Consider the following 27,342-nt stretch of genomic DNA (forward strand, 5'->3'; position numbering starts at 1 on the left):
CTCTGGAGCCAGGCTGAGAGAGCTGGGCTGGGGCAGCCTGGAGAAGAGAAGGCTCCTGAAGGGGAGACCTGAGAGCAGCTCCAGTGCCTAAAGGGGCTGCAGGAAAGCTGGAGAGGGGCTTGGGACAAGGGCCTGTAGGGACAGGCCAAGGGGAATGGCTTGAACCTGCCCGAGGGGAGACTGAGCTGAGCTCTTAGGCAGAAGCTCTTCCCTGTGAGGGTGCTGAGGCGCTGGCACAGGGTGCCCAGAGAAGCTGTGGCTGCCCCATCCCTGGCAGTGTTCAAGGCCAGGTTGGACACAGGGGCTTGGAGCAAGCTGCTCCAGTGGAAGGGGTCCCTGCCCATGGCAGGGGTTGGAGCTGGATGAGCTTTAAGGTCCCTTCCAACCCAAACCACTCTGGGATTCTGTGATTCTAAGAAAACTGCTGCATTTCCTATGATGCCCCAAATCCCATCCCTCTTATACAGACCTAAACCAAACCAAAGAATCAAGCATGGGAAAATGACTGAAATAGGAAAACATTTTCACAGCCTGAGAAATAGTGGCCAACTGAGAGCTTCACTCAGTTAACCCAAAGGCACTTGCCTGTACATGGTTGACCCCAGTTGTAAGATCTCTATCAGGAGAGTGCAAAAGCATCCCAATACAAATCTTACGATCATCTGAGCACTTGCATACATGAGGAAGAAGTAGGTTCAACCCAAGAAGGGACTGAACCCTTATCTCTCTCCTCCTTTAAAACCTTCTGCAGCCATGGGCTGCCAAGCACAATGGTTTCCATTTAACAAACCAGTATCTCCTCTTTACCCAAAATCTTCTCCAAATTAGCTATTGAACAAACCTGGTTCAAGTTTCCTGAGTGCTTTGTATCAAAGAAAACCGCATTTTCCATTAACAGCTTACACTGGAAAAACACCATCCAGGTCTAACTTGTAGTTTCTGGCTCCCAGGCCTGCCTTCATGTAACACATCTCCATAAGATGTGGTGGCAATTCACCTCCAGAATGTTCTCTGCTATAACACTCTTATATTCAGGGCAGGAAGGTGCATTGAGCTAAACGACAGCTTCCCCCCACCACAATGTTCCTTCAATTCCCAACTCAGGACCAACTGACTCAAATTATCACTCAGCCATCAGCTTAATCTTTCTCTCCACCCAATTCCAGCCCTTTTCACTTGTCACAAGGTATCTGTTTAATCTGCACAGAGTTTGGAGCTGATGCCTTGGGTCTGGCGAGAGAAACAAGGAGGAGGTTCATAAAGGGAGAGACTTGTTGCAGTTGAACACGTCTCAGCACCCATCAGAAATAACATCGCGTTCTGCAGTGGCACAGAGGGAAGCAAAGGGAAGGAACAATGGGGAAAAAATGGCATTTTGCATTTCCAAGGCATCTCCTATTGTTAAGGATAACAGTATAACAATAACAGTTTGTAATCTAAGGCATGAGAAGGGCTAATGTTAACAGGAGGAGTTCTGATTTTACATTATGTCAAAAAGATGCTGAATTTGCAGCACGATGGGGACTCGGCCACTGCTGTACTAAGAGGTGGTGCTGCTCTACACACAGCACAACAGTGAGCACAGCACAGGTTTTACCTATAAAGAAAGCAGGGAAGGAAACTCACTCTTATTTAAGAGCTAAAGCACTTTGAAAACTAATGCAAACCAGTTTGCACATCAAAGGACTCATCTGCAAAGCCTCAACCGTAACAAGTTGCCTGATAAATACTATTCATCCCAGCATCAAGAAGAGGGGCAATTTTATACCACATTGGGACTGATGAAGATGGTTCCAGACAACAGTTATTCCATCACTTGCTGAGTAGTAAGACTTAAGTGGCAAAGGGATTCAGAAATAGCTACAGGACTGTCTGCTATAACTGGAAATCACTTAAATGTGAACCTCAGGAATGTATGAATTCAATCTGTTCCAGGCTAAATGATCAACTGGCTTCATGAAAAAGATACAGGCTGGGTCATCCATGTCTGGTTCTGGAGTGTCAAAGAATGGATGTGTGCTCAGCAGCTCCGGGACTAAGGGAAGCACCAAAGTGGGATGCCTGCTCCCCAGGAACTTCAAGCATCTGGAAACACACAGATCAAAGTACCTCTTAGTTAATATGCACATGGCAAAATACAACATTTTAAAGCATCATTATGCTGCAGCAGCACTTTCAGCATTAAAATCCTAGTGTCCAAGCCTGTCTCTTCACAGCTGAGTATGTGCATTAGCATTTGATAGGATCCAAGAAAACTGAGGGGACAGCTTGAAAAAGCAAGAAGTAATAAAATGGTTTATTGAAACTGTCCAGAAATGCTGAATACCTGGAGCTCTACAACCAAAGAAAAGCTTTCAGACTAACACTGACAAATGAATGTGTTTTATTCATCAGAAATAAAGGAGGAGGTGAAAACCCACCCAAATAAACCCCCAAACTCCAAAATCAATGTCAGAGTACACTGAAAGACAAAGCAGACTAAAATAAGTGTTTCCAATAATACCCAAGAATTCCATCTGAAACCATCTGTGCTGGAGCATCACTTCCTTTGTTGCTCCCATTTAACGACCTCAGACGGAAAATGTCCCCCTAACAGCAGAATGCCACAACCCATCCATTTGTCCCAAGGGATATAACCAGCTCCTGCTAAATACTGCTATTTAATGCAGTGTCAAGTAAGCACAAAACACGAGTTGCATAAAAGAGATGAGGTTTTAAACTGAAGGTTGAATTCATCTTGCCTGGACTACAACAGGACTATTCACCTGCAATACCTGCTACCTCCTTGGCTAGCTCAGTATTTGCCTAAGCCCTTGATTACTAAGAATAGGAAAAGAAGGACACTGAACACACTCACTTCCATATGGATTCTCTGTCGGTGGGATACTTGGTCAGGTTTTTCAGCAGCTCCACCAGTGCCAGATGGATGCCTTCCTTAGTGGAGACGTTGGTGCAACACAGCAGTTCATGAAGTGCTTCCCGAATATCCCTTGAAGAATCCTGAAAAACCCAAACAAATCCCAACCCAGTCACCTCTGAGTGCTGAGATGTACCCATAGACACGTTTCCTTTAGAGACAGCAGCTCCTGCTCCTTGCCTGATTTAGTATTAGAGGCATCTGAAGAACACCACACATTTCTAGTTATCACAGCTAAGCTCAGACGCAGCAACTGCCGCAGGGTCTCCTGCTGGTCTCATCCATGCTGTGCTGCATTTACTGGAGTGAATGGGCACTGCTTCACTACTGACCTTCTCAACCAGAATAGGAATCACTGCTTTGTTTGGGTTATGTACCCTCATGAACAGGCAGTAACGGAAAAAGAAGATGCTGGGTAACTCAGCAAAACCCAGGCTGGGGGAGATGGAATGGAGCAGCCAGAGGAGAAGGACTTGGGGTGCTGGGTGAGGAGAAGCTCCCCATGACCCAGCTTCAGTGAGTGCTTGAGCCCAGAATCCCCCATGTGCTGGGCTGCACCCCCAGAGTGTGAGCAGCAGCTCAGGGAGGGGATCCTGCCCCTCTGCTGTGTGAAGGGGAGACTCCCCCTGCAGCCCTGATCCAGCTCTGGTGCAGCAGCACAAGAGGGACGTGGAGCTGTTGGAGCGAGGCCAGAGGAGGCCATGGAGCTGCTGCGAGGGCTGGAGCAGCTCTGCTCTGGAGCCAGGCTGAGAGAGCTGGGCTGGGGCAGCCTGGACAAGAGAAGGCTCTGGAGAAGTCTTCAAGCAAGCTGCTCCAGTGGAAGGTGCCCCTGCCCGTGGCAGGGGTTGGACCTGGATGAGCTTTAAGGTCCCTTCCAACAAAACCCGTCCTGGGATTCTATGGAAACACACCAAAGACTGCTTTATTGCCTCTGGAGAAGCCTTTTACCATTCAATACATGAAGCTCAGTTCCAGCTTTAAACAGGTTAAAGTTCCAGCAGCCTTTAACCCAGTCACCAGCTTCCAGGGGGTTTGAATAAGCACTGAGGACACATCAATGGCTGTGCAGCTAGGTTAACAGTGATCATCTATAGGATAAAGAACTTGACCTAACTATGGGTTTACAGATGGACAATAAAACAAACCAACCAACCCCCAAACCCACACTTGTCACTTTGGTCAGGAGCCTTTCTATGATCACACAGATCCCTAAGATGCCACTTTTAAAGTCACACTGTGCCCATGTTATTTTTCAGGCCAGGGTGACGCTGCACAGAGGAGCTTGTTCAAGCTCCAAGTAGTATTTTTAGAAGCCCTGTGGCTGAACTCCAGCTTAATGACATTCCTCCTGCCAAACCCCACCTTGCCATTCCCTATCAGTGCATTACACTCCCTTGCTATCAGCATTTGCGTGGCACCGCTGGGTAGGATGTGAAAAGTTGATAGGATACAAGAACTGGATGGGTTTCAAGAGTGCTTTTAAGTTATACTTCGCTAGTATCAACAGCTCATTCATCACTGTCTGACACAAAAGAATAAAGAGGAGACGTTGTAGAAGCTCTTAAATGACACCAACACACACAAATGATCCAAGGAGGAAAGCTCAGCAGGACCCACTCCTTATTCTAGTGGTGGTGGGAGGCAGACTATGATCAGAGGGGAAGATGGACTGCAAGGAGTACAATTAAATGACTATGGACATAAAGGACTCCAGGTGAGTGGCACAGAACACTGGAAGGGGAGAACAGAGAGAAGCACAAGACTATGAAGGGACAGAGAGGAGCACAACTCAACAACAACTGAGATCAAGGGCAACAGGAAAAACAAGATCTAAAGCCTGGTCTGAAAAGCAAGGAGGAAATGGTAGTTAAACAGGTGAATTTAAAACAGTGGGGTAAAAAACAGGAGCTACCCCGAGGCCCAACTGTTCCATCTTTACACTGCTAGAAGAAATTTAGGCACTCAAGTTAATGCCATTTTCCCACATCCTTTATTTTGGTGCTGGAAGATGGATTTTACAGTTGGAAAACACCTTTCAGACAAAGCTATTCAAATGTTAACTCTCACAGTTCAGGTATCCCAATACCTGCTAATAATAATATAGAACATAAAACAGGTATGATTTATCACAGCACAGAAGCTTAAGACAGACCCCAGTCTAACTGGGACATTATTATACCTTGATGCACAGGTCCCCAGCTGGAACAAACATAAATCACCTACATAAAAACGTGAGGAACCCAAAGCTCATTCAGATCATGTTCCACAGCCTTTGTTAAAGCCTGCTAAGAGATCATAGAATCATAGAATAGTTAGGGTTGGAAAGGACCTTAAGATCATCCAGTTCCAACCCCCTGCCATGGGCAGGGACACCTCACACTAAACCATATCACCCAAGGCTCTGTCCAACCTCGCCTTGGACACCACCAGGGATGGAGCATTCACAGCTTCCCTGGGCAACCCATTCCAGTGCCTCAGCACCCTTACAGGAAATAATTTTCTCCTTATATCCAATCTAAACTTCCCCTGTTTAAGTTTTAACCCATTACCCCTTGTCCTATCATTACAGCCCCTAATGAAGAGTCCATCCCCAGCATCCCTATAGGCCCCCTTCAGATACTGGAAGGCTGCTCTGAGGTCTCCACTCAGCCTTCTCCAGGCTGAACAGCCCCAACTTTCTCAGCCTATCTTCATATGGGAGGTGCTCCAGCCCCTGATCATCCTCGTGGCCTCCTCTGGATTTGTTCCAACAGCTCCATGTCCTTTTTATGTTGAGGACACCAGAACTGCACACAATGCTCCAGGTGAGGTCTCACAAGATCAGTTTGCTTCTTCCTGGGACACACCAGGGTTGCCTTGGGTGAAGCAAATAGCAGGTGAAAAGACAAAAAGAGTAGATTTGCAGCATGCCCAAGGCTGGGAGACTGCCCAAAAGAGGCAGGAACTTGCCTGCTCCATGCAGCACAAGCAGGAAACAAACACCCACACCTCAGGGGCTACAGCTCAGCAAATAGATCAGGTCTGTGGGGAAGCAGCACAGCTGATAAAGCCAAAATCTCTTCCCATATCTACCCCATCAGGCTGGAGCTGCAGCTGACCCGCGCTGTCCTCTGGATCCTGGCTGGGCTGACTGGGAGGATGCTGGTTGGAAAAACCCAAATTATACCACAGAACACACTGCAAACTCTGAAGAGTCAGATGAGAGATCCCCTGTGTAGCTCTGGCTCTGCCTGGTGAGCAAAGGTATAGCCAAAGCACACAAAGGAAGCATAGAGGAAAATGAAGCTGTATTCAGCATGAAGTGGTATAAAATGCTGGACCATAGACCAACACAGAAGGAAATACACGTGAGACAACAGAGCACAGGGATCAACGGAAGAGCTTGATCTGAAATTCATCTGTTTCAAAGTATTCTGTTGTCCGGGGGATTACAAGGTCCTGGATCCAGAGCACCTCCAATACAAAGACAGGCTGAGAAAATTTGGGCTGCTGAGCTTGGAGAAAGGAAGCTGCATGGAGACCTCAGAGCAGCTTCCAGTGTCCGAAGGGGACTACAGGGATGCTGGAGAGGGACTCTTCATTAGGGACTCGAGTGATAGGAAAAGGGGTGATGGGTTCAAACTGAAACAGGGGAGATTTAGGCTGGAGATAAGGCAGAAGCTCTTCCCTGTGAGGGTGCTGAGGCGCTGGCACAGGGTGCCCAGAGAAGCTGTGGCTGCCCCATCCCTGGCAGTGTTCAAGGCCAGGTTGGACACAGGGGCTTGGAGCAAGCTGCTCCAGTGGAAGGGGTCCCTGCCCGTGGCAGGGGTTGGAGCTGGATGAGCTTTAAGGTCCCTTCCAACCCAAACCACTCTGGGATTCTGACCTTAGCTTTATGCTATGAGAAGAGCAAGAAAACCGAACAATAAAGGTGGACAGCCTCATCTCAAAGGGGATGGTTAACATTATACAGTGAAGCACCCCAAAGAAGGCACGAATACAGTTTTTTCCCTCTTTAGGAAGTCCTTACCTCCAAGACAGCCAGCACAGTATCCAGCTGGTCTTCCCTCAGTGTGATGTTGTTGGAAATTTTCCTCATGGTGTGTATTGACTGCAACCTCACCTCCTCTATTTCATCATTAAACATGTCAACCAAGAAATCCAGGCATTTCTCTGCGAAGGAAGGCGAGGACTGAGCCAGCATACACAGGGCTTCAACTGCAGCGATCCGAACCTCTGTCAACAGAGAGGGAGGGAATTCATTGTGTAAGTGCTGTTTAAAAGGACATGCCACTCAACAGCCAGGGCTCACATTGTTCAAGGGCTGGGATAAGGACAGAAGATGCTAAGGAAACCCCGATGGTAACACTGAGGGGGGTTGGAACTGGATGAGGTTTAAGGTCTCTTCCAACCCAAACCAGTCTGTGATTCTATGATGAGGGAGACTAAGCAGAGACCCCACTGGGGACACTTCCACAGGCAAATCTTCAAATCAGAAGCCTCACCTCTAATACTGCTGCCGGTGTAAGCACCTACAGGAGGGACATGGAAATGACAAATAGGTGTCGTACCTGCAATTAACACTATGTGTTTCCTAGTGCATTTTGCAAGGGTAGCATTAACTCTGGTATCTTAAGCAAAGTAATTGGGGTAATTAAACTCTGCTTGTTTTATTTTTCCTGGCATTTTAATTGCTTGGAGCATTCAGTGCATTTTTATGTAGCACTTCATGAATTGCTGAAAAGCCCCAGAGTATCGGCACTGAACACAATGAAACTTCTCTGCTTCCTGACTTCAGATGCCTCAAAAGAAAGGAAAAAGGTGCCATATTATTAAAATGCCTCATAATTTAAGCAGAAAAGCATCCAAAAGTGTCCAGAGTGTATTTATGCTGTAAAACATCACAGGAGCTTGAAGAATACCCACATGTAGCAAGCTCAAGAGGTGAAGAGATTCTCTTCCCTACAGCCATCCTCACTGGCCTCCATCACATTTATGCATGGGGATCATAAAAGAGGATGAATGTGATGTCTTGCAAACGTTATTGTTTTAAACATACTTCTATCTTTCATTCAAATTAGCTCATCTTGAACATATTTACTGAAACTGGAGTGGAGCTTTCAGGCCCATTGTTCTTAAAGCACATACTGGAGTCCTGATGGTTCAGATTAAAGAGAAAAATGCAAACACAGCAAGACCCCCGTGTGCTCAGGAACAAAGCTGCTGTCACACAGATGAGTCTCTGTGGTCTTTAAGACCAAGGTATTGCCATTTTGCCAATACTGCTTTCAGAAGCTGACCCATTGATTGCGATGGAAGTTACAAGTAATGCAAGCAGCACACTAAGGAAGAGAGCTCAGCAGGACTTGAAAGTGCTGCAGTGGAGGGAGAGATCCAGGCAAGAAACCTGGAGAGGGGCTTGGGACAAAGGATCTAGGGGCAGGCCAAGGGGAATAGCTTGAACCTGCTGGAGGGGAGACTGAGCTGAGCTCTTAGGCAGAAGCTCTTCCCTGTGAGGGTGCTGAGGCGCTGGCACAGGGTGCCCAGAGAAGCTGTGGCTGCCCCATCCTGGAGCAGCTCTGCTCTGGAGCCAGGCTGAGAGAGCTGGGCTGGGGCAGCCTGGAGAAGAGAAGGCTCCTGAAGGGGAGACCTTAGAGCAGCTCCAGTGCCTAAAGGGGCTGCAGGAAAGCTGGAGAGGGGCTTGGGACAAGGGCCTGTAGGGACAGGCCAAGGGGAATGGCTTGAACCTGCCCGAGGGGAGACTGAGCTGAGCTCTTAGGCAGAAGCTCTTCCCTGTGAGGGTGCTGAGGTGCTGGCACAGGGTGCCCAGAGAAGCTGTGGCTGCCCCATCCCTGGCAGTGCTCAAGGCCAAGTTGGACACAGGGGCTTGGAGCAAGCTGCTCCAGTGGGAGGGGTCCCTGCCTGTGGCAGGGGTTGGAACTGGAGGAGCTTTAAGGTCCCTTCCAACCCAACCCATTCTGTTTGGGAAACATGCTTTTATTTGCAAGAGTCATGGAACAAACCCCAACCTTTCCACCACAATGTACAAGCGGTATTTTTGTCACGGTGGGTTTGTACTTTCTAATTTAGCCTCATCCTTCCTAGAACATTAAAAGCAAATTCAGGAATAACATTGCGTGCTCAGCATTTCCTCAGGCCTCTGCAAACACCACCCGTTCTCAATAGAAACAAGCATCATCTGCACTTCACCCACAGGAAAGCTGGGCTGGGAACGGCAGCACACAGACTTTCCTGAGGCCATCAGCATGGTCAGTGCTCCAGCCAAACCAGGAGCTCAGAACACGTGTGTTCCGCTTGGACACTCCTAATTCATCCCTTTAAAAGAGCAGATGAGATCCAATCTGCTGGAAAGAGATGGCAGCCTCTACATCCATCATAGGAAGACCAACATAAATAGCAGTGCGGAACAGGTAAATATGACCTCAGAATGTAGCTATTTCCATTAAAGTAAAGGAATTATCAATAACATTGCTAAATATGTCAGCAAGAGCCCACCCTCACCGTCCCTGGAGGTGTTCAAAATTCATGCAGATGTGGTGATTTGTGACATGGTTTAGTGGTGGCCTTGGCAGTGCTGGGGTAAAGGTTGGCCTTGATGATCTTACAGGTCTTTTCCAACCTGATTCTATGTTTTCCTTTCTGCAGAGGAAACACCAATTCCAAACAGCAGCAGAAGCACCAACTGATGCTGCCAAATTACAGCCAAGTGCAACAGTTAAATTTAAGTCAACAACAAAAAAAAAACCAATCATAGGGGGTTTCTATGTACCATAAGCAACTACTTCTTATAGGTATTTTACTAGAACTTCATTGTTTACAGAAAGGTATTTGGTTTTGGCTACTCAATGAACCATTTCTATCCAAAATTCTGTGTAACACTGCAGCATCTCTGAAGCAATTGCCACATCAGAGCTCACAATGGAATAAAACCCCACCAACTTGAAATCCACCAAACTCAACACCCAAGTCATCTATTTTGACCCCAAGAAAACCCAACAAAACCCAAAAGCTTATTATCCAGCACACATCTTAGTCATTCCATAGTAACTTAACACTTACCATACATCTCATCCTCCAGGCCATGAACAAAAGCCCCACAAGCTCCTGATTCAATCAAGTTCACAGCCCCCGTATCGATTTCTTCTTTGGGGGCATCATCTCCCCACTTTCTGCCACTGGAAAACTCCCCAGAGCTGTAGAGTTCTTTGGCTCTCTCATGTGCAGTGCGCTTCCTCTGTCCAAACAAGACTGTCAGTTACAACCATGGTAGACTTGGAAGTAATAACGTGTTAAATGGCCTTATTGGAGTTGAGAATAGATGCAGCTCAAGGCTTAGACACTGACAGACACATGCAAATGCAAAGAAAAGCAAATAGTACCTTCTCTTCTATGATTAGTTCTAATTGCCAGTAACTGCACTTTTAATGTTGGGAGAAGGATAACAACCAATATATTTCGACTAACAATCACAGAATGGTTTGGGTTGGAAAGGACCTTAAGACCATCTAGTTCCAATCCCCTGCCATGGGCAGGGATGCCTCATATTTGACCATGTCATCTTAGACATCCCTTATAAGAACAGCCAAACCGGGTCAGAGCAAAGGCCCAGCTAGTTAAATAACCAGTAACTGATCTGCAGAAACATGGTATCACTTTGCAGCTCAACTTGTTCAACTGCAATTAAATCCTTTCACGACTACCAACACTACACAGAGTTCAGCAATGCAGAAAATGAGATATTCATTCAGCATGTTTGGCTAATCCACCTCCTTTCCCCCACACTGTACAGACAGCTGTGCAGCACTTTAACAGCCTTTACAAAGCAGGCCACAAAAACTACCAGCTCTACCTTCATCTTTCTTTTGTAGCCAGGAAAACTGAACATAATACCTCGACCAAGTTGCTTTAGGAAGGAATTTTACTGACAAGCTTTGCTTTTAGGGATCAGCCTTTAGCAACAAGTGTCTCTTGAAATGGATCTTGCAGGATGTTTCCATAAGCTTGCTCCTAAAACTAAGATGCAGCCTTTCCATACGCAATAAATAAAGCTTTTAGCCAAACGTCAGAAGAACACAAATGTTTACCTCTCATCTGTGAAACCTGAATAGCCTGAAGCTGTTTATTACATGCTCAGCTAATGAAACCTAAAACCAGCAATTCATTGACTTTAATCTAAAAGAAAACCTGTCATCATCAATTCAATCTCGGCAGCCCTGAGGCAAGGACATGGTAAAGGAGCACACTCAACATTCACATACCTGTTGTGCAGTTTTAGTACACTACACACAGGGAAACCAAACTCGTTTACATACCCTCAGATCCGACATGAGCTTCTTGTCAAGAGTCTGGTCTAAGAAATGGGAACTAACTTGTTGCATAGAACCCTGAAGAGACAAAAAGGAAGAACCAGGGTTATTCTAAATTACAGCATATAGTTTCCTGACTCATCCCAGCACAGCATCCAATCTTATTCACTCATTCTAACAGCTTCATACAACGCCTGACACTCCTGTATGTCAGAGTCTAAAGGAGTTTACTTAAAATGGTCAGAACATCTTATTTTCCCACTGGAGTGAATATGATCTTTCCTGAGTTCAGCTGGTTTACATGTCATGTGCTGGAGAAGCAGGGGAGGGAAACAGGACAAGTACATGGTTTTTGCCTGGATACCCAACCCTATACTTTCAAGGGAAGGGTCACTACAGAGTTCAGATGAGAAACTTCTGGGTTTCCTCAACCTCTCTCCTTTCTTTCTTGTCTGAATTCTGATAGAAATTTACCTATATAGTTATTGAACATTCTCCCATTTATGTCCAAATAGATGTGAAATTAAAGTACCAGAAGACTAACTATTCTTAACTGGAGAAAAAAAAGAAACCAACTTACCAATAACTTGGCAGCTTGTACCCTCACAACCCAGGAACCATCACTGACCATGTGACAGATTTTGCCAAAGGCATCATCAACCAAGCGGATTTCTTCATTAGAAGAAGGAATTGGGACGATGCTGTCAAAGAAGAACATGAGTCAGTGAATTCAGAATGTGCTGATTCGACACCATGCTGGATGGCATCAAGAGATGACTATGTTGGATTCCTATGGATGTGCAACAAGTACCAAGAGCCAAAACTTGATCTGGATCAGTGCATTCTTATCAGGTATTGGCAATCTGTACACATCAGCTACTCCTAAGACTTACTCTCAGGATTTAGGAAGTAAGACTTCCACGATTTAGGAAGTAAGACTTCCACAATTTAGGAAATAAGACTTACTAAGTCTCAGGACAAGACTCTCAGGATTAGGATGATTACTCTGCCAGTGCTTTGAGTCACTCTGCATCCAGTACATACCTTTCAGGGTAGAGTTGACTGAGGACCCAAATGAGCTGAACTGCTGCACTACGCACTTGCTCGTAATCATCTGCCAACAGCTTGCAGGCCTGAAAGAAGAATCACAGCCCAATCTACCTGAAGCATCTCCACCTGAGCTGTCATTCACTTCCCACAGTGCAATGAGGATCCTTACCAGGAATCAGTTAGGATAGATTAAAAATCAAGGGGGATTTAGTCTACTCGCAGGTTTGATCAGGTAGACTTGTCCTACTAAAGTCCATTAGGACATGCTGGAACACTCTAGAATCATCTGTACTATGTAAGAAGCATGAAATGTGAATCTGCAATAGAATTAATTTGATGCAGGCTTCAGCTGTGCAACCAGACTGACATAACAGAAACAGGCTTCATGTATTTGCTCCAATAAACAAGAGGTTATGACTTTGAGATTGGCAGAAGACATTAAGAATCACATAGTCCCTTGTCCTTACCATAATTATCTCCCCCAATAATATGTATCGTAGCATATGCTTTGGTGTATTTAAGCACAATAATGTAAAAGAGATTTCCATTTCCACTGTCATAGGACAATAAGGAATACAGGCAACTTAGGTGCAAAATACTGCACACCTCTGCTCAGTGCCCTCCTCAAAGCCCATTGTCACAGAATCTAAAAAGCAGGATATGCAAACAAGGACAAAATAAAGAGAAATACAAGGTTTACCTGACTGTAAATAGCCTGCTGTAATTTCAATCCTCTTTCATGAAGCTGCAGCTACAGGGAAAAAAACAAACAAGTATAACCATAGGTTTAAGTGACAGAGACCAAGTTTTCACCACTCTTTTTTTTTTATTTGAGTAAAACCTGGATTCCTTCGATAAGAAAAATATTTCATTACCTTGCCTATTAAGTATTTTAAATCATAGACTCATGGAATGATTTGGGTTGAAAAGGACCTTAAGATTATCCAGTTCCACGCCCTTGCCATGGGCAGGGACACCTCACATTAGACCAGGCTGCTCCAAGTCCCTGTGTCCAACCTGTCCTTGAACACTGCCAGGGATGGGGCAGCCACAGCTTCTCTGGGCACCCTGTGCCAGCGCCTCAGCACCCTCACAGGAAAGAATTTCCTCCTTATATCCAACCTGAACTTCCCCTGTTTCAGTTTGAACCCATCACCCCTTGTCCTATCACTACAGTCCCTAATGAAGAGTCCCTCCCCAGCATCCTTATAGGCCCCCTTCAGACACTGGAAGCTGCTCTGAGGTCTCCACGCAGCTTCTCTTCTCCAGGCTGAACAGCCCCAGCTTGCTCAGCCTGTCTCCATACAGGAGCTGCTCCAGTTCCTGATTATCCTTGTGGACTTTCTCCAACAGCTCCATATCCTTCCTGTGTTGAGGACACCAGAGCTGCACAGTGTTGCAAGTGGGGTCTCATGAGAGCAGAAAAGTCACAGAATGGTTTGGTTAAATCAAGTCAAGATTAAATAATAATCTTGACTTAAGTATAATTTCTTTAAACTTCACAGCCATTCATTCTTTAATTGATTAGGAAAACACAACTGCATGTAAATACATTGGCTGTCCATTCTCCAAACCTTCCAGCAACTGCTTCCACTACACCAGCACCACTTACCATGGCTTTTATAGCTGCAGTCCTAACCCGAGGGTCCTGGTCATTAAAATGATCTCCTATGATCTTCTGCACATCTTTGGCAGCCTGGCTTTCAGATTCTTTTGCAGCACCTTTTTCCACTGGTCCAAGACAGCCAATTAACTGCAGACACTTATTCCTTACACCATGGGAAGAATCTGTCAGATGCTGTGGAATGGAAAAGAAGAACAGATATAACTGGAAGCTTGCTGCTCTTTCACCCCTTTGTAACAATTAACCATAGGAAGATTCCTAGCAGTTAATGAAATGTTAGTATTGTAAGTTTGTTGAGAATTTAAACACTGACTACAAGGTTTTTATCCTATGGCAGTGACAAAGGTTTCCTGCCCAATGAGGCTGCCTTACCTTGCAGGCCACCTCGACCAGTCTCATCCTGACTGGTGGATTCTCTGTGAGTTTTGTGCCGATCACCAACAGGGTGTCCAGCAGCTGAGCAAGGACCTGGTGAGACTCTGCAAAACAAAGCAGTGAAAGGCTCTGTACCTCTTTACTGAGCTCCTCACCAGCTACAGAAGCACACAGGCATCAGGGCGGGAAGGTCCTCCTGAACACTTCTCCTTTCAATGCCAGAACAAGCTCAGCTCCCACAGCTTCCCCCTGCACATCACTTACTCTAGCACCCAACCACCTCAGCAGCCTTCTGCTGAACTCACTCAACCCACCCAGCACTTACAAGTGAGATTTAGGTTAGATATAAAGCAGAAGTTCTTCCCTGTGAGGGTGCTGAGGCGCTGGCACAGGGTGCCCAGAGAAGCTGTGGCTGCCCCATCCCTGGCAGTGTTCAAGGCCAGGTTGGACACAGGGGCTTGGAGCAAGCTGCTCCAGTGGAAGGGGTCCCTGCCCGTGGCAGGGGTTGGAACTGGATGAGCTTTAAGGTCTCTTCTAACCCAAACTATTACTTGATTCTATAAATGACATTAAAATTAAACCACATCACATAAAGCACCTGCAAACTGTGAATACAACATAGCAACTAAAACCAGGTTGTACTGAAACCACAAACAAGACAACCTGTGTTTTACTGCCTATTACAAATCCAGCACTAATAAACTAATGCATAGTAAGAAAGAAAATGTCCTCTTCAAACACAATTCCACTTTAAGCAAGACTGTCCTCTAGAACACTTGAGAAGCAACAGGTCTCGTACAGTAATGGAAAAGCAAAGCTTGCACTCCCTTAAAGCAAAGGTACACAACAGACAGGTCTGAGGAGCATTTTTCTCCTGCTCAGAACATAGTATTTTCTGTCATCATTCACAACAGCAGAACATAAATACTCTGAACAACACTTCCCAACTCTACACTTCAGCTCTAAAGGGCCTTACCACTGTCCTAAATGCTGAAAAGACAGGATGAATCCGCCTTGATCTCAGGCATCACCTAAAAACTGGGACTTACTCTCATTCTGAAGAGTGTTAATGGCATCATCCATGATGCAGTCTGGAGAAAACCCAGCAGTTTTGGACAACAAGCCCAGCAGGGAAGCGATCTTCAGCCTTACAGAGGCATCATTCTCCTGGAAGGAATCAACAGACACCTCATTTATTGTCCAGTTTCCACTACACACAGCCAGGACCCATCTATAATTCAGCACAAGGGTCTGAATTTTGCTGTCAGTTTGCTTCCTCCTTTATAAACCCGCAGTGCATCTCATAGGGCATGGACCAAACAAAACCATTACGGTGGCAGCTTCCAGCACATCTCAAAATGATTCTTTTACTCACAATTCCTCAAAATTGCCTTCATCCTGTTTGGAAATGTAATGTTTGAATAAATCAAGTTTTCAAGACACCAGAAAACTCAGTGTTGCTCAGGTTAATATCTATTTTAATGAACAAGTGGGAGGATTTTAGATGAACTGAGGTTGATGGTCCCTTGATCTCTACAAAGATAAAGAGCAGAGTCAACAACTCTTTCTTACTGGTGGGGAGGAACCTTGCCAATCTGACAGCAAGAAATGAAAGAAATCCAACACAGCAAGGTAAACACTGAATAAACCAATAGATGCATGTGTTACCTGCAAACATCTGCTCATTTTGACATGGTTTAGTGGTGGCCTTGGCAGTCCTGTGGTAACAGTTGGACTTGGATGATCTTAAAGGACCTTTTCAACCTACTTGATTCTATGATTCATTTATGCAACAGCAAAGCTGTCCAAGTGATAATTATATAAATAAGCTATAACAGTGTTTAGGAGAGACTCACACATCACACACACCCCACAAGTGACAAATGTGATACCCACAGCAGTTATCTCTTTCTCAGCTGATCTGAGAAGCATTTTCTCTTTACAGGGTTGAACTTACGCCCTTGAACAACAGTTGCTGTCACTGCACTGCTTACATTTGATGGTAGGACATATGGATTTTCATAGTATCGTGGTGTTCAGGTGAACAGGGGAAGTTCAGATTAGATATAAGGCACTTCTTCCCTGTGAGGGTGCTGAGGCACTGGCAGTGCTCAAGGCCAGGTTGGACACAGGGGCTTGGAGCAAGCTGCTCTAGTGGAAGGGGTCCCTGCCCATGGCAGGGGTTGGAACTGGATGAACTTTAAGATCCCTTCCAACTCAAACCACTTATAAAGGCATTTTTATTAGCCTTATAAATACTATCTGTGATGTTATTATGGAGCTACAAGCAGTCTCCCACCCCATAGGGCACTTTTCTAATATTCCTCAACAGGAAAACAGAGGAAGTTCTCCTTTGAGCTTACAGGTCTGATTGCCAGCCACAACCAGAACACCCATAAGTGAAGCTGCCTCTAATCCCTCACTCCTGCCACCCTGAAGAGTCAGGAAAGGAACGTGAGGATCCCCTCAGGCCACTGTTTGGAGACACATGTCACAACAAGGCTTACAATAGCCTGCCCCCACGGCCTTCCCACACACATGGCAACATGCTACCTGCTCAGCTGTGGTGCTGATTCCACTGTGAGCATGGCCACAGGTGGGAAAATGGGGAAGAAAGGAAAAGCCAGATTATTTTCCTGATCTATTTCAGCAGCCAGCAGCACTGTGTGGGGATTGTTCTATAATATATAAAGGGCTGAAGAAGTATGAGGCTGCCGTACCACCTTAAAACACTACAAACAAACACATTATCACACAACATCCACTGCAGTTCCAGCTTTCAGGGTGAAGTTTCTGAAGGATCAGTTCAAGTGCAAGTTTTAGTATAGAATCACAGAACAGTTAGGGTTGGAAAGGACCTTAAGATCATCCATTTCCAAACCCCCCTTTTCTGGAGATACTGGTTTATAATAACCAGATCTTCAAAAGATTTTGTCCTTAAGTAAAATATGACCAGGACTGTGCTGCTTTACAAAACTGGTTTCTGTAACAGGTTGTGCACTTGAGAATGTGACTGTATCTGCAGATTTGAGTGTCTATTCTAACACAGGCTACAAGACAAACTTCAAACACAAACAAGCTGCATTATTTGACCACGAATGACAGAAGAACTCCCAGAACAAAGAGATGAAGTTGTCCAATCTTTTGAGTGGGAACCAGTCCAGTGACCAAAACAAGTTCTCATCAAAATGGCCAAATGTGAAACAGTCTCAAGACACGAGTCAAAGCATTTAAAGCACAGAAACAGATAAAATGCAGCTGAGTTTTGCTGCAAGCTCAAAGCAAAACAGACTCAAGTATAAGAGGAAAGACACAGTAGCACAAGGGTGTTTCTGAGAAACATTTTCAGCTTTGTCAGATGCCACGCTGTGAATGCTCCATCCTTGGAGGTGTTCAAGGCCAGGCTGGATAAAGCCTTGGGTGACGTGGTTTAATGTGAGGTGTCCCTGGCCATGGCAGGGGGTTAGAACTGGATGATCTTAAGGTCCTTTCCAACCCTAACTATTCTATGATTCTGTAATTCTAAAGCTTTGCTTTATCAAGTGAAGGATCAACATCTGGATACCATGAAATATACTTTAGACCTGTTACTTATTTGTTATTCTGCTTTTAAGACCTTTTTGTTGGAAAGCTTTTCAGTAGTGTCATTTGAAAAGGGCTTTGTTCACAGCATACACAATAGCTAAAATGCTTCTCCACTGCTACAGGAAATTAAGAGCAAGATAAGGAAACATCAGTCAGGGAGGACTCAAAGATAAGCCAGTTCTGGATAGTCCAGCTCCCTGGATAACTTCTTGTCATGTCTTTTGTCCCTTGTTAAGTTGAAATTAACTTATCACACACTAAATTAACTAATCACACTATCTGCAGGGATAACACAGTCACAGGCTCCTGAAGCCATCAGCAAAGGGATCAACATGATCAGAAACCACTGGGGTAAAGGACTGGAGTCCCTCAGTCTCCTCACACATAGAAGCTGTTGGCATCCAGGTGAGCAACACAGCACCCTGTGACTCCCAATTCCACATCCAACACCCCAAAAGCAAGCCCAGAAGGAGGATCCTGGAAGCACACTTGGCTCCCAGCTTCACCACCTTGTAATAATGCTCCAGCAGGATCCTGACAACCCCTTCCACGCTCTCCGCTTCCACAGGCTTCCTGGCAAACTGGAGCAGGTACTGCAACGCATCTGCAGGGGAGGTGGCTTTGCACAGGTCCACATGGAGCGCTGCTGACTTGCTGGGCTTGGTCAACCGCAGCTTCTTAGAGGACAAGTCCTCGTGCTGCTGCTGTGGGCAGAGGGACATGGGTCAGAAACACACAGCAAATCCTTCACAGAGAGAGCACGGGTTCAGCACCAAGCCTCAGTTAGCTCCTGTGCCCCACAGCAGTCCCTGGCCTCTCCCTCAACTACCTTAGGACAAAGCACATCCTCAGCCCCCCTGGCTGCTGTCCTGCCCATGTAGCCCCTATCCTCAGGAAACACTGCCTCCCCCCACACCGACCTGCGGCAAATCCTGCCCCTTCCAACCCCACACAACCAACACGCGGCAAACACAACTCCTCCCGTACCCACCAGCCTGGAGCAGCCGAACAACCCGCTGCCGTACCCCGCCAAGGGCTGGGGGAAGCCACATCAGCCTCCCGTCAGCCGCGACCCTCCCCATGCCGCTTTGTCCCAGCCCGCAGGGGTTCATCCCACCCCTCCCGCACACACCCCGAGCCAACCCCATTCCCTCCAGCCAGCTCCGGCCTCCATAAACCGCGGCAGACCCGTCCCGGGGCTAGGCCGCGGGCTGAGCCCTTGGATTCCTCCACAGCTCCGCCTCACGGGCCGCACGGCGGAGCTCGGGGCCATGTCTCCGTCTCCCCCCCCCCGTGCCTGCCCGGTATCAGTGCGTTACCTGGACCACCTTGGTGAACTCCTCGTACACCCGCTTCTTCAGGTGCGCCGCCATGCTGCCGGCCGCGCAACCCGGAAGAGAAACCACAGAGGCACCCGCAGAGAGGCGCCAATAGGCAGAGGCCTCTCTTCACAGCTGGAGGCAGAGCTCTATGGTCAGGAGGCCGGGCCCCGCAGCGGGCGGCCTGTTGTTGCCATGGGAACGCGGGGCTGACATGGAGACTGCGGCCTGGCCCGGCTCGCTGCTAAACCCTACCGGGGCGTGAACACCGATGCGTTTCCAAGCAATATACTCACCAGTTTCGTTAGTATTTGATAGTAGACCGTATAAATAGCCAAATAAAAATAACATGGATTGCCAAGTTAGAAAAGACCTTAGAGCAGCTCCAGTGCCTAAAGGGGCTGCAGGAAAGCTGGAGAGGGGCTTGGGACAAGGGCCTGTAGGGCCAGGCCAAGGGGAATGGCTTGAACCTGCCAGAGGGGAGACTGAGCTGAGCTCTTAGGCAGAAGCTCTTCCCTGTGAGGGTGCTGAGGCGCTGGCACAGGGTGCCCAGAGAAGCTGTGGCTGCCTCATGGGCAGGGACACCTTCCAGTGGAGCAGCTTGCTCCAAGCCCCTGTGTCCAGCCTGGCCTTGAGCACTGCCAGGGATGGGGAACAAAGCGTAACAGGTCTCTTTAGAGCAGCCTTTTGTCCATTTGAAGGCTGCTTTCACATCTCTTCGCCTGGGCTAAGCACAACCAACCATTCCGTTTTGACTGAAGGTATGATCATAGATCATATTTCCTACACCTTATTGTCCTCTCAGACTCTGTGTCCATCCTTACCAAGGGTATAAACGTCTCAAATAGCCTCTCACACCTACAGCAGAACTGCCCTGAGCTGCGACTTCTGCCTTTAACTGGGGTCAGTCTGCACTAAGCTGAGCATATTGGAAACCAAGCTTACTGGGGAATGATTCACATCCATAGGCATACAGGTAAAACTTCAGGTCTTCAGGACTGGGGGATTTGGGAGGGAAGATGTCAGTAAATAAAGCACTTACTTCATTCAAAGGGCTTTTAAAGGTTATTTATTTAACATCCAGAGATTACTGGAGGAAATCCATCCTCCGAGAAGCAGAGGCAGTGTGATCATAGTCAAATGACAGTGGGATTGAGTGCGCCCTCAGCAAGTTTGCCGATGACACCAAGCTGTGTGGTTCGGTTGATCCGCTGGAGGGAAGGAATGCCATCCAGAGGGACCTTGACATGCTTGTGAGGTGGGCTGATGCCAACCTCATGAAGTTTAACCATGCCAAGTGCAAGGTCCTACACCTGGGTCGGAGCAATCCCAGGCACAGCTACAGGCTGGGCAGAGAAGAGATTCAGAGCAGCCCAAGGAGAAGGACTTGGGGGTGCTGGTCGATGAGAAAATGAACATGAGCCAGCTTCAGTGTGCGCTTGCAGCCCAGAAAGCAACCGTATCCTGGGCTGCATCAAAAGGAGCGTGACCAGCAGGTCCAAGGAGGTGATCCTGCCCCTTTATTCTGCTCTCCTGAGACCTCACCTGGAGCATTGTGTGCAGTTCTGGTGTCCTCAACATAAAAAGGACATGGAGCTGTTGGAACAAGTCCAGAGGAGGCCACGAGAATGATCAGGGGCTGGAGCAGCTCCTGTATGGAGACAGGCTGAGAAAGTTGGGGCTGTTCAGCCTGGAGAAGGGAAGGCTGCGTGGAGACCTCAGAGCAGCCTTCCAGTATGTGAAGGGGGCCTATAGGGATGCTGGGGATGGACTCTTCATTAGGGACTGTAGTGACAGGACAAGGGGAATGAGTTAAAACTTAAACAGGGGAAGTTCAGGTTGGATATAAGGAAGAAGTTCTTTACTGTAAGGGTGGTGAGGCACTGGAATGGGTTGCCCAGGGTAGTTGTGAATGCTCCATCCCTGGCAGTGCTCAAGGCCAGTTTGGACAGAGCCTTGGGTGCCATGGTTTAGTGCGAGGTGTCCCTGCCCATGGCAGGGGGTTGGAACTGGATGATCTTAAGGTCCTTTCCAACCCTGACTACGCTATGATTGCATGAAATCGGCCATTATGATTTTCAGAGTGATTAAAACCAAGCTAACAGGCATCTCCAGTATAAAAATAAACCTTTAAATACTGAGAGGTTTACAACACAATGTGGGATCCAATTCATGTTCTGTAAAGGAGAATTTACACTGAGGTCCCAGGCTATCGCTTCAGTAGCACTTCTTTCCCATCAAATCACAGTGGGTTTTCCCTGTTCTTCCAGAAGCTTATATATTTAGAAATAACATCCTAATAATGATGAATAACATAAGAAAAAGATCAAAATGGTGTGCCCTGAGAGAGGAGTGCGGGTCCTTAGGTTATAAACTCTATACTGTAAAAAAACCCTATAAACTTAGATTATAAACCATAAGCAATAGTATTTTTGCCTTGTGTTGATCCTGGACCAGGGCTGAGGTTCTCTGTCTTTCCTTCAGAATAAGTAATAAATAATGGTAATAAATACATTGGTTACAGAGCAGGCTGGCTGCTGGAGGAACACAAAGAGAGCAGGGGCCACCGAATCCTTTTTAACCCACATTCTAGCATGGAAAGCAGTGAGAAGAAGAGCTTCTGCCTTCTCACTAAGGATCCAGATTCAATTTGAGCATGTGCATGTTTCCACTGGAGATTGCACCTATGTGACCTGTTCCCATTGGCGCTGAGAGGCCAACTCCACATGTCCATGATAGGTATTTGGGACTATTCATTTCTCTTAGGTTGAGTGATTCTGGCTTAGATCAGGCTCTCTGAACTAACTTAGTAGTTAACGATGCTCAAAGCGTAAAATCCCTCCTTTTCCTGCTACCTTTTAAACACATGGTTATCCCCTAAGTAATCAGTAGCTCTTAAATCCTCTTTAATTTAGCAAATGACCAAAGGAGATCATTTCCTTGCCCCATGCATTTCCTCCTGTCCTTGCAGTAATCCATAGCTTACTCTCCACAGCCCAAGTTAATTTGGTTTAATAATTACTTCCCTCCATTCCCTTTGGAATTCCCTTTGGGGGCACTTTGCTACCACCAGGTGAACAGGAACTTGTAGAAGAAGTCATGCGATTTGAAGCGGAACCCTTTTTCAGCAACATGGGGCTGAAAGGCTATTTTATACCCTTTGGCTTCCACATCCATTTGGATGCAGTCCAACAGGTCAAAAACACTTGGCGCTGCCTTCCAGGGCCCAAACTTCACCACGGACTTCTTATCCATGTCCAAGCTGTTCAAGGCATCCTGACATCTGGCCGCATCCTCCTCGGTCTTCACCACGCAGACGATGACGCTGGAGCGGCGCGATGCGACCGCCTCTGCCCTGGCAATGTGGATCATGAGCTCGATGTTCTCGCTGTAGTTGGGCACACGAGCCAGAAACTGCTTCCTGGCCACGAGCTCCCCAAAGAGCTGTGGGGAGTCCTCAAGCTGCTTGATCAGAGGCTCGATGTCGTAGAACAACGCCTCCTTGTAGACGTCCTGGATGCACTGGGTGGGCACTTGGTTACTACGAAGGTACTCCAGGATGTATTTGAAGTAGGTGCCTGGCCTGTCGATGAAGAACCTCCCTTCGGAGTCAGTCCTCAGTTTGGGCTGCCCGGTGAACATCTCTGCCAGCTTGGAGCCAGGGTGTTTCTTTAAGGTGCTCAGGGTTGTTGTGTACATCTCCCCACCGACATTTAACTCCACGATTGGGGACAACTGCAAGAATCACAAAGGGGACAAAAAGCCGTGTGTGTTATCAATCTGAGGCCATGAACGTGGATGTATCGAGGGAAAAAGGATGATTGCTGCTGGAAGTGGGAATGGTGGTGTGAGGACTGGTATGAGCTCCCATAGGGATCAGATGGGAACAGCCACCCCATTTATTGCTCAAAGCAGATGTGGGATGTTTATGCAGCCTTCATAACCACAGCAGCAGAAACCTGGATGTTTCAAAATGGCCAAGTTCTCACCACATCTTTAGGATGAAGGAAATTTGGGATTAGTCCACTTTTTGCCAGTGGGGAGCAGGGACAAGAAGTACCCTGCCCAGGGAAGCTGTCACTGACTACAGGATTCAACATCCATCTCCTAAGTCCCACACAAGCCCCTCTCCTTCCAACAAGAGCAATCTGTGTGCTCTCATCCCATGTGAAGAGAGACAAGGATCTAAAGCCGCGCAACTCCTTTCTTCTCATCTGAACAGGTATTTTCTCTCCAAAGAAGGAACTAAAGCCCCTTGAAATGGGCGGAATCTTCTACTTGTCAGGGAGTTGAGTCATAAATACTAAGGAACACTCAAAAATCCAGCATGTCAGAGGTGGAGAACAGAAGCAAAGCACTTGGAAAATGTGTGATAGCTTTAGCTGGAAGTAAAGGAAATCATAGAATCATAGAATGGCTTGGGTTGGAAAGGCCCTTAAGATCATCTAGTTCCAACCCCCAGCCATGGGCAGGGATGCCTCACACTAAACCATGGCACCCAAGACTCCATCCAGCCTGGCTTTGAACACTGGCAGGGATGAAGCATTCACAACTTTCTTGGACAACCCATTCCAGTGCCTCCCTCACAGTAAAGAACTTCTTCCTTATCTCCAACCTGAACTTCCCCTGTTTCAGTTTGAACCCATCACCCCTTGTCCTATCACTATAGTCCCTAATGAAGAGTCCCTCCCCAGCATCCTTCCATCCCATCATTCATGAGGCTGACATGGATTTAAGAAGGAATAATGTAAAGCTTAGGGTTTTGTTTGGATTTATTTCATTTCCCCGTGCTATCTGAAACACATTGGAGGAGGCTTGAATGCTGGGAAGCTGAACGTGATGTCCAGTCCAGCCTTCCTGATGGTTCAGTGCTGCAGAGTTTCAACAGCATCACTTTGCACTTGGTCACTTTTTCCATTACTCAATACTGTAAAAAGAACTGGAGGAAAAGTAGTCCTTTTCCTTCAGATAAAGACACTGGAGAACAAGGAGAGGGAAGAAAGGAGGCAGTTGTTTCCCTCCTGCTGTAATCGTCCCATGCGCAGCCTGGACCACACCTGCCATTGGGAAGGTGTGAGTCAATAACAACCCATTTTTTCCAGGAGCAAACCTGCTCTTTCTTGGACCTGCTCACGCCAGGATCTGCCTCAGTGCTTCGGTCACATGCCTGAAGTGAAGCACGTGCTGAAGTGCTCAGCTGGATCCCAAGGACCAGACGCACGGGATGACGTGAGCTGATCTCTGGCCAAGAGAAAGGGGAGCTCCTGCTGCCCTCTCCCTTTTCCATGCTCGTTCCTACCTACCTGCTTCTATTGCTCACCTTGTGCTTCTCTTTCACCTTACTGAGCTGAGCTGGCTCACAGAGGATTTAACAAGCAGCAGAGCTAGCAAAAGGAAGGGACTAGGAACAGTTAACATGGAGCAGGGGGAGACCTTCCCTTTAGACAGCAGCAAGCTATCACATTTAGCAGCAATTGGCTCCCAGCCTCAGCAAGGCAGGGAAACAAGAGCCAAAGACCCAGCTGGAATATTGCTTTGCCTTAGTGTGGGTGGCTTCATCTCGGGGACGATCATTTACACTAGAGCCAAGGAGACATAAATATCAATTCTGTCTGAGCCGATCTTGTGATTCCCACCCACTGAAGAGCATGGCCCAGAGCTGTTTCTGTAGGAAATCTGCCACTAATCCAAGTGCCAGCAACAGCTTTTCCCTGACAGGGCTCATTTGACAGGAGGGTCTCATGCTTTTGAGGCTCTGCTGCTTTCTCAGATGTTTCATGCTGTTACTCACTGACACAAATGGATCAAATCTTCATTAATACAGTAGCCAAATTAACCTTATATTCTCAGGTCCAATGCTTTTAGCCTGGGGAGCCAAACTGATTCCCAGCAGACCAGGAGCACTGGCCCCAGCTGATTCCCAGCTCTGTCATTAGCGAGGTGACACTTAGGAATGTCATTCCACCCACTTATGCTCCAGTTTATCCCTCTATAAACCAGTTACTTCCTTGGGGAAGCGTTTTGCAACCTACACCTGAAAAGTAGAACACAAGAAGGTTGGATCGAAGAGGTCTGGAGGGAGAAGCTGTACAGCTACAACAGAGAAGACAAACTGGTTAAGAGTGGCCTGAGGACAGAGGAGAGGAAAAGGAAAACCATCTCATCACTGATTTCTGCCTGTCTGAGATTGCCTCTTGTTTTCCTTAGAGCTAGAAAAGCTACTGCTCCCACCTGATGACTCAACACAGGGCATTGCTCCATTGGAGACTCTAAGAACTGCTGAAACCCACCCAAAACTCACAGCAGGTTTTTATTTAGTTATCTGAGCAATTAAAGTTCATCCTAAGTTAATTCCACCTCTTGTCAAAGGAGAAGAACCACTCTGGTTACTTGTTGTTAGCAGATCCATGCCTGCGAGGGACATGGCCCTTCTGTAAGCAAACAGGGGAGAGTCAAACACAGCTTTATACCTAGAGCCCTCTTCTTGCTCACACATCAGGCAAGCCCTGGTGTCTTTACAACAGATGGGGGTAAAAAACCACTCTAAAGGAGCCCAAAGGGAATGCTTTGATCCCACAGGACACTGCCCTCGAGCTGGTACATTACTCACAGTATGCAGGCTGCCCGTGACCTGCTTCCGAAAGGGCTTGTGCTCCGATGCAATGCTCATGTCCCTCGGGAGCTGCCGGTGTGGAAAACCTGCTCCTCCACTCACAGGATGGCTCCTCACCAGCCTCCAGTCCAATTCCACTCGGTTTTCCTTGGTTGGATCTCGCCTTTCCCAAGCTCTCAGCCCAGCCCGTGCCCCTAAGGCTCCAGTTTGCTCTGGGCACAGCCCTGGTGCAGGTAGTAGGGAATGGGGAGGGAACAGCCTGCAAGAGGAAGTATTTGTTCATTATGTTCTGGCATCCAGCAAGGTGCAGGGTGGCCTTGGGCTGGCTGCCAGTGCACAGCTCCTGTAATACTGCCTGTGCCGTGAGTAAGAGCCAAATCATCCTGCCCCAAGGAGGCTGAGTGCACAGAGCACCTCTGAGGAGCCCCACAGTGTGTGTCTGTGTGGTCACCTCTGCCTCATGAACCCATTGCATCAAGACCAGCAAACACTTTCACAGCTTTTTGGCCTCTGTGCACCGCTGTTTTAAAGCACATAAATATCAATTCGTATTAATTGTTAAATATAATTCAGGTTATCCCAAACCCTCTCATTCATCTCATTTGTTGACACAAGACATGTTCCTATTTCCCAACTCAAGAGGGACTGAACCTGCTTGAGTGAGCCCAGAGGAGGCCATGGAGCTGCTGCGAGGGCTGGAGCAGCTCTGCTCTGGAGCCAGGCTGAGAGAGCTGGGCTGGGGCAGCCTGGAGAAGAGAAGGCTCCTGAAGGGGAGACCTTAGAGCAGCTCCAGTGCCTAAAGGGGCTGCAGGAAACATGGAGAGGGGCTTGGGACAAGGGCCTGTAGGGACAGGCCAAGGGGAATGGCTTGAACCTGCCCGACGGGAGACTGAGCTGAGCTCTTAGGCAGAAGCTCTTCCCTGTGAGGGTGCTGAGGCGCTGGCACAGGGTGCCCAGAGAAGCTGTGGCTGCCCCATCCCTGGCAGTGTTCAAGGCCAGGTTGGACACAGGGGCTTGGAGCAAGCTGCTCCAGTGGAAGGGGTCCATGCCCATGGCAGGGGTTGGGGCTGGATGAGCTTTAAGGTCCCCTCAACCCAAACCACTCTGGGTTTCTATATTCTATGATTCTTTAATTCCTGCAAATCCCATGTTTTGGTATGCTTTTACACAGGTGCTCCAGAATATATCCTGGATGTAACTGGCAGAGGTAGAGTTCATCTCCAGCACATTCAGTGCTGGAGCTGATAACCTTTCTTTCTGCAGCTGTAGAACTGGATGAACAAGTGGACCATCACCTTGCTGCTCACACAAGCTTTTCACAAGGGAAGGGTGAAGAGCAGTAGGTTACCTGGAAGGTCTCCCCAGACCAGCATCAAGGGTGGCTGATGGTGTTTGAAGCCACACAATGCCACAACACAGATCCTTATCGCTTCAGCAAAGGGAATAGTTGTTAGTCCTCAACACTTCTCTACTGCTAGAGCAACCACAGCCATTCCTTGAGTCTGATGAACACGCTGCTCTGGTTCCTCCACTCTCTTATCCCTTCCTCGGCC

At 47.3% G+C, this 27,342-nt stretch overlaps 2 protein-coding genes across 3 annotated transcripts in view; both read right to left on the reverse strand.

The window, feature by feature from the left end:
- Positions 1-19,313, reverse strand: part of INTS4 (integrator complex subunit 4) — a 33,492-nt gene extending 14,179 nt beyond the window's left edge. Inside the window, exons 1-13 of one of the 2 annotated variants that reach the window (XM_061351395.1) lie at positions 19,177-19,313; positions 18,367-18,558; positions 15,322-15,439; positions 14,270-14,376; positions 13,886-14,071; positions 12,974-13,024; positions 12,268-12,356; positions 11,804-11,924; positions 11,230-11,301; positions 9,977-10,151; positions 6,927-7,132; positions 2,858-3,000; positions 1,970-2,085 (exon numbers count right to left, since the gene is read on the reverse strand). In XM_061351395.1, coding sequence (XP_061207379.1) covers positions 1,970-2,085; positions 2,858-3,000; positions 6,927-7,132; positions 9,977-10,151; positions 11,230-11,301; positions 11,804-11,924; positions 12,268-12,356; positions 12,974-13,024; positions 13,886-14,071; positions 14,270-14,376; positions 15,322-15,439; positions 18,367-18,558; positions 19,177-19,230 — 1,630 coding nt within the window. In that variant the 5' untranslated portion in view covers positions 19,231-19,313. Of the gene's footprint in view, positions 1-1,969; positions 2,086-2,857; positions 3,001-6,926; positions 7,133-9,976; positions 10,152-11,229; positions 11,302-11,803; positions 11,925-12,267; positions 12,357-12,973; positions 13,025-13,885; positions 14,072-14,269; positions 14,377-15,321; positions 15,440-18,366; positions 18,562-19,176 lie in introns of both variants that reach the window. The other variant, XM_061351394.1, reaches the window with a different exon arrangement.
- Positions 19,314-21,845: 2,532 nt separating this feature from the next.
- On the reverse strand, positions 21,846-25,878 carry KCTD14 (potassium channel tetramerization domain containing 14). The gene is made up of 2 exons (XM_061351328.1): positions 25,787-25,878; positions 21,846-22,911 (listed from the first exon to the last, which is right to left on the reverse strand). Exons 1-2 carry the CDS (start codon positions 25,844-25,846, stop codon positions 22,240-22,242), a joined length of 732 nt encoding a protein of 243 aa, XP_061207312.1. The 5' UTR covers positions 25,847-25,878; the 3' UTR covers positions 21,846-22,239.
- Between the last annotated feature and the right edge of the window lie 1,464 nt (positions 25,879-27,342).

The sequence above is a fragment of the Neopsephotus bourkii genome, unplaced genomic scaffold (assembly GCF_033783945.1).
Source record: "Neopsephotus bourkii isolate Nb327-2 ecotype Australia unplaced genomic scaffold, CSIRO-AGI_Nbou_v1 NB_580, whole genome shotgun sequence".
NCBI classification, from domain to species: Eukaryota; Metazoa; Chordata; class Aves; order Psittaciformes; family Psittacidae; genus Neopsephotus; species Neopsephotus bourkii.

What these genes read in the sequence shown, in the direction of transcription:
- KCTD14 (XM_061351328.1), bottom strand. Translation starts at nt 25,846, where the DNA reads ATGAGCATTGCATCGGAGCACAAGCCCTTTCGGAAGCAGGTCACGGGC. An exon ending in TCACGGGCAGCCTGCATACT is followed by an intron (nt 22,912 to 25,786) that starts GTGAGTAATGTA and finishes TGATTCTTGCAG; the next exon opens with TTGTCCCCAATCGTGGAGTT.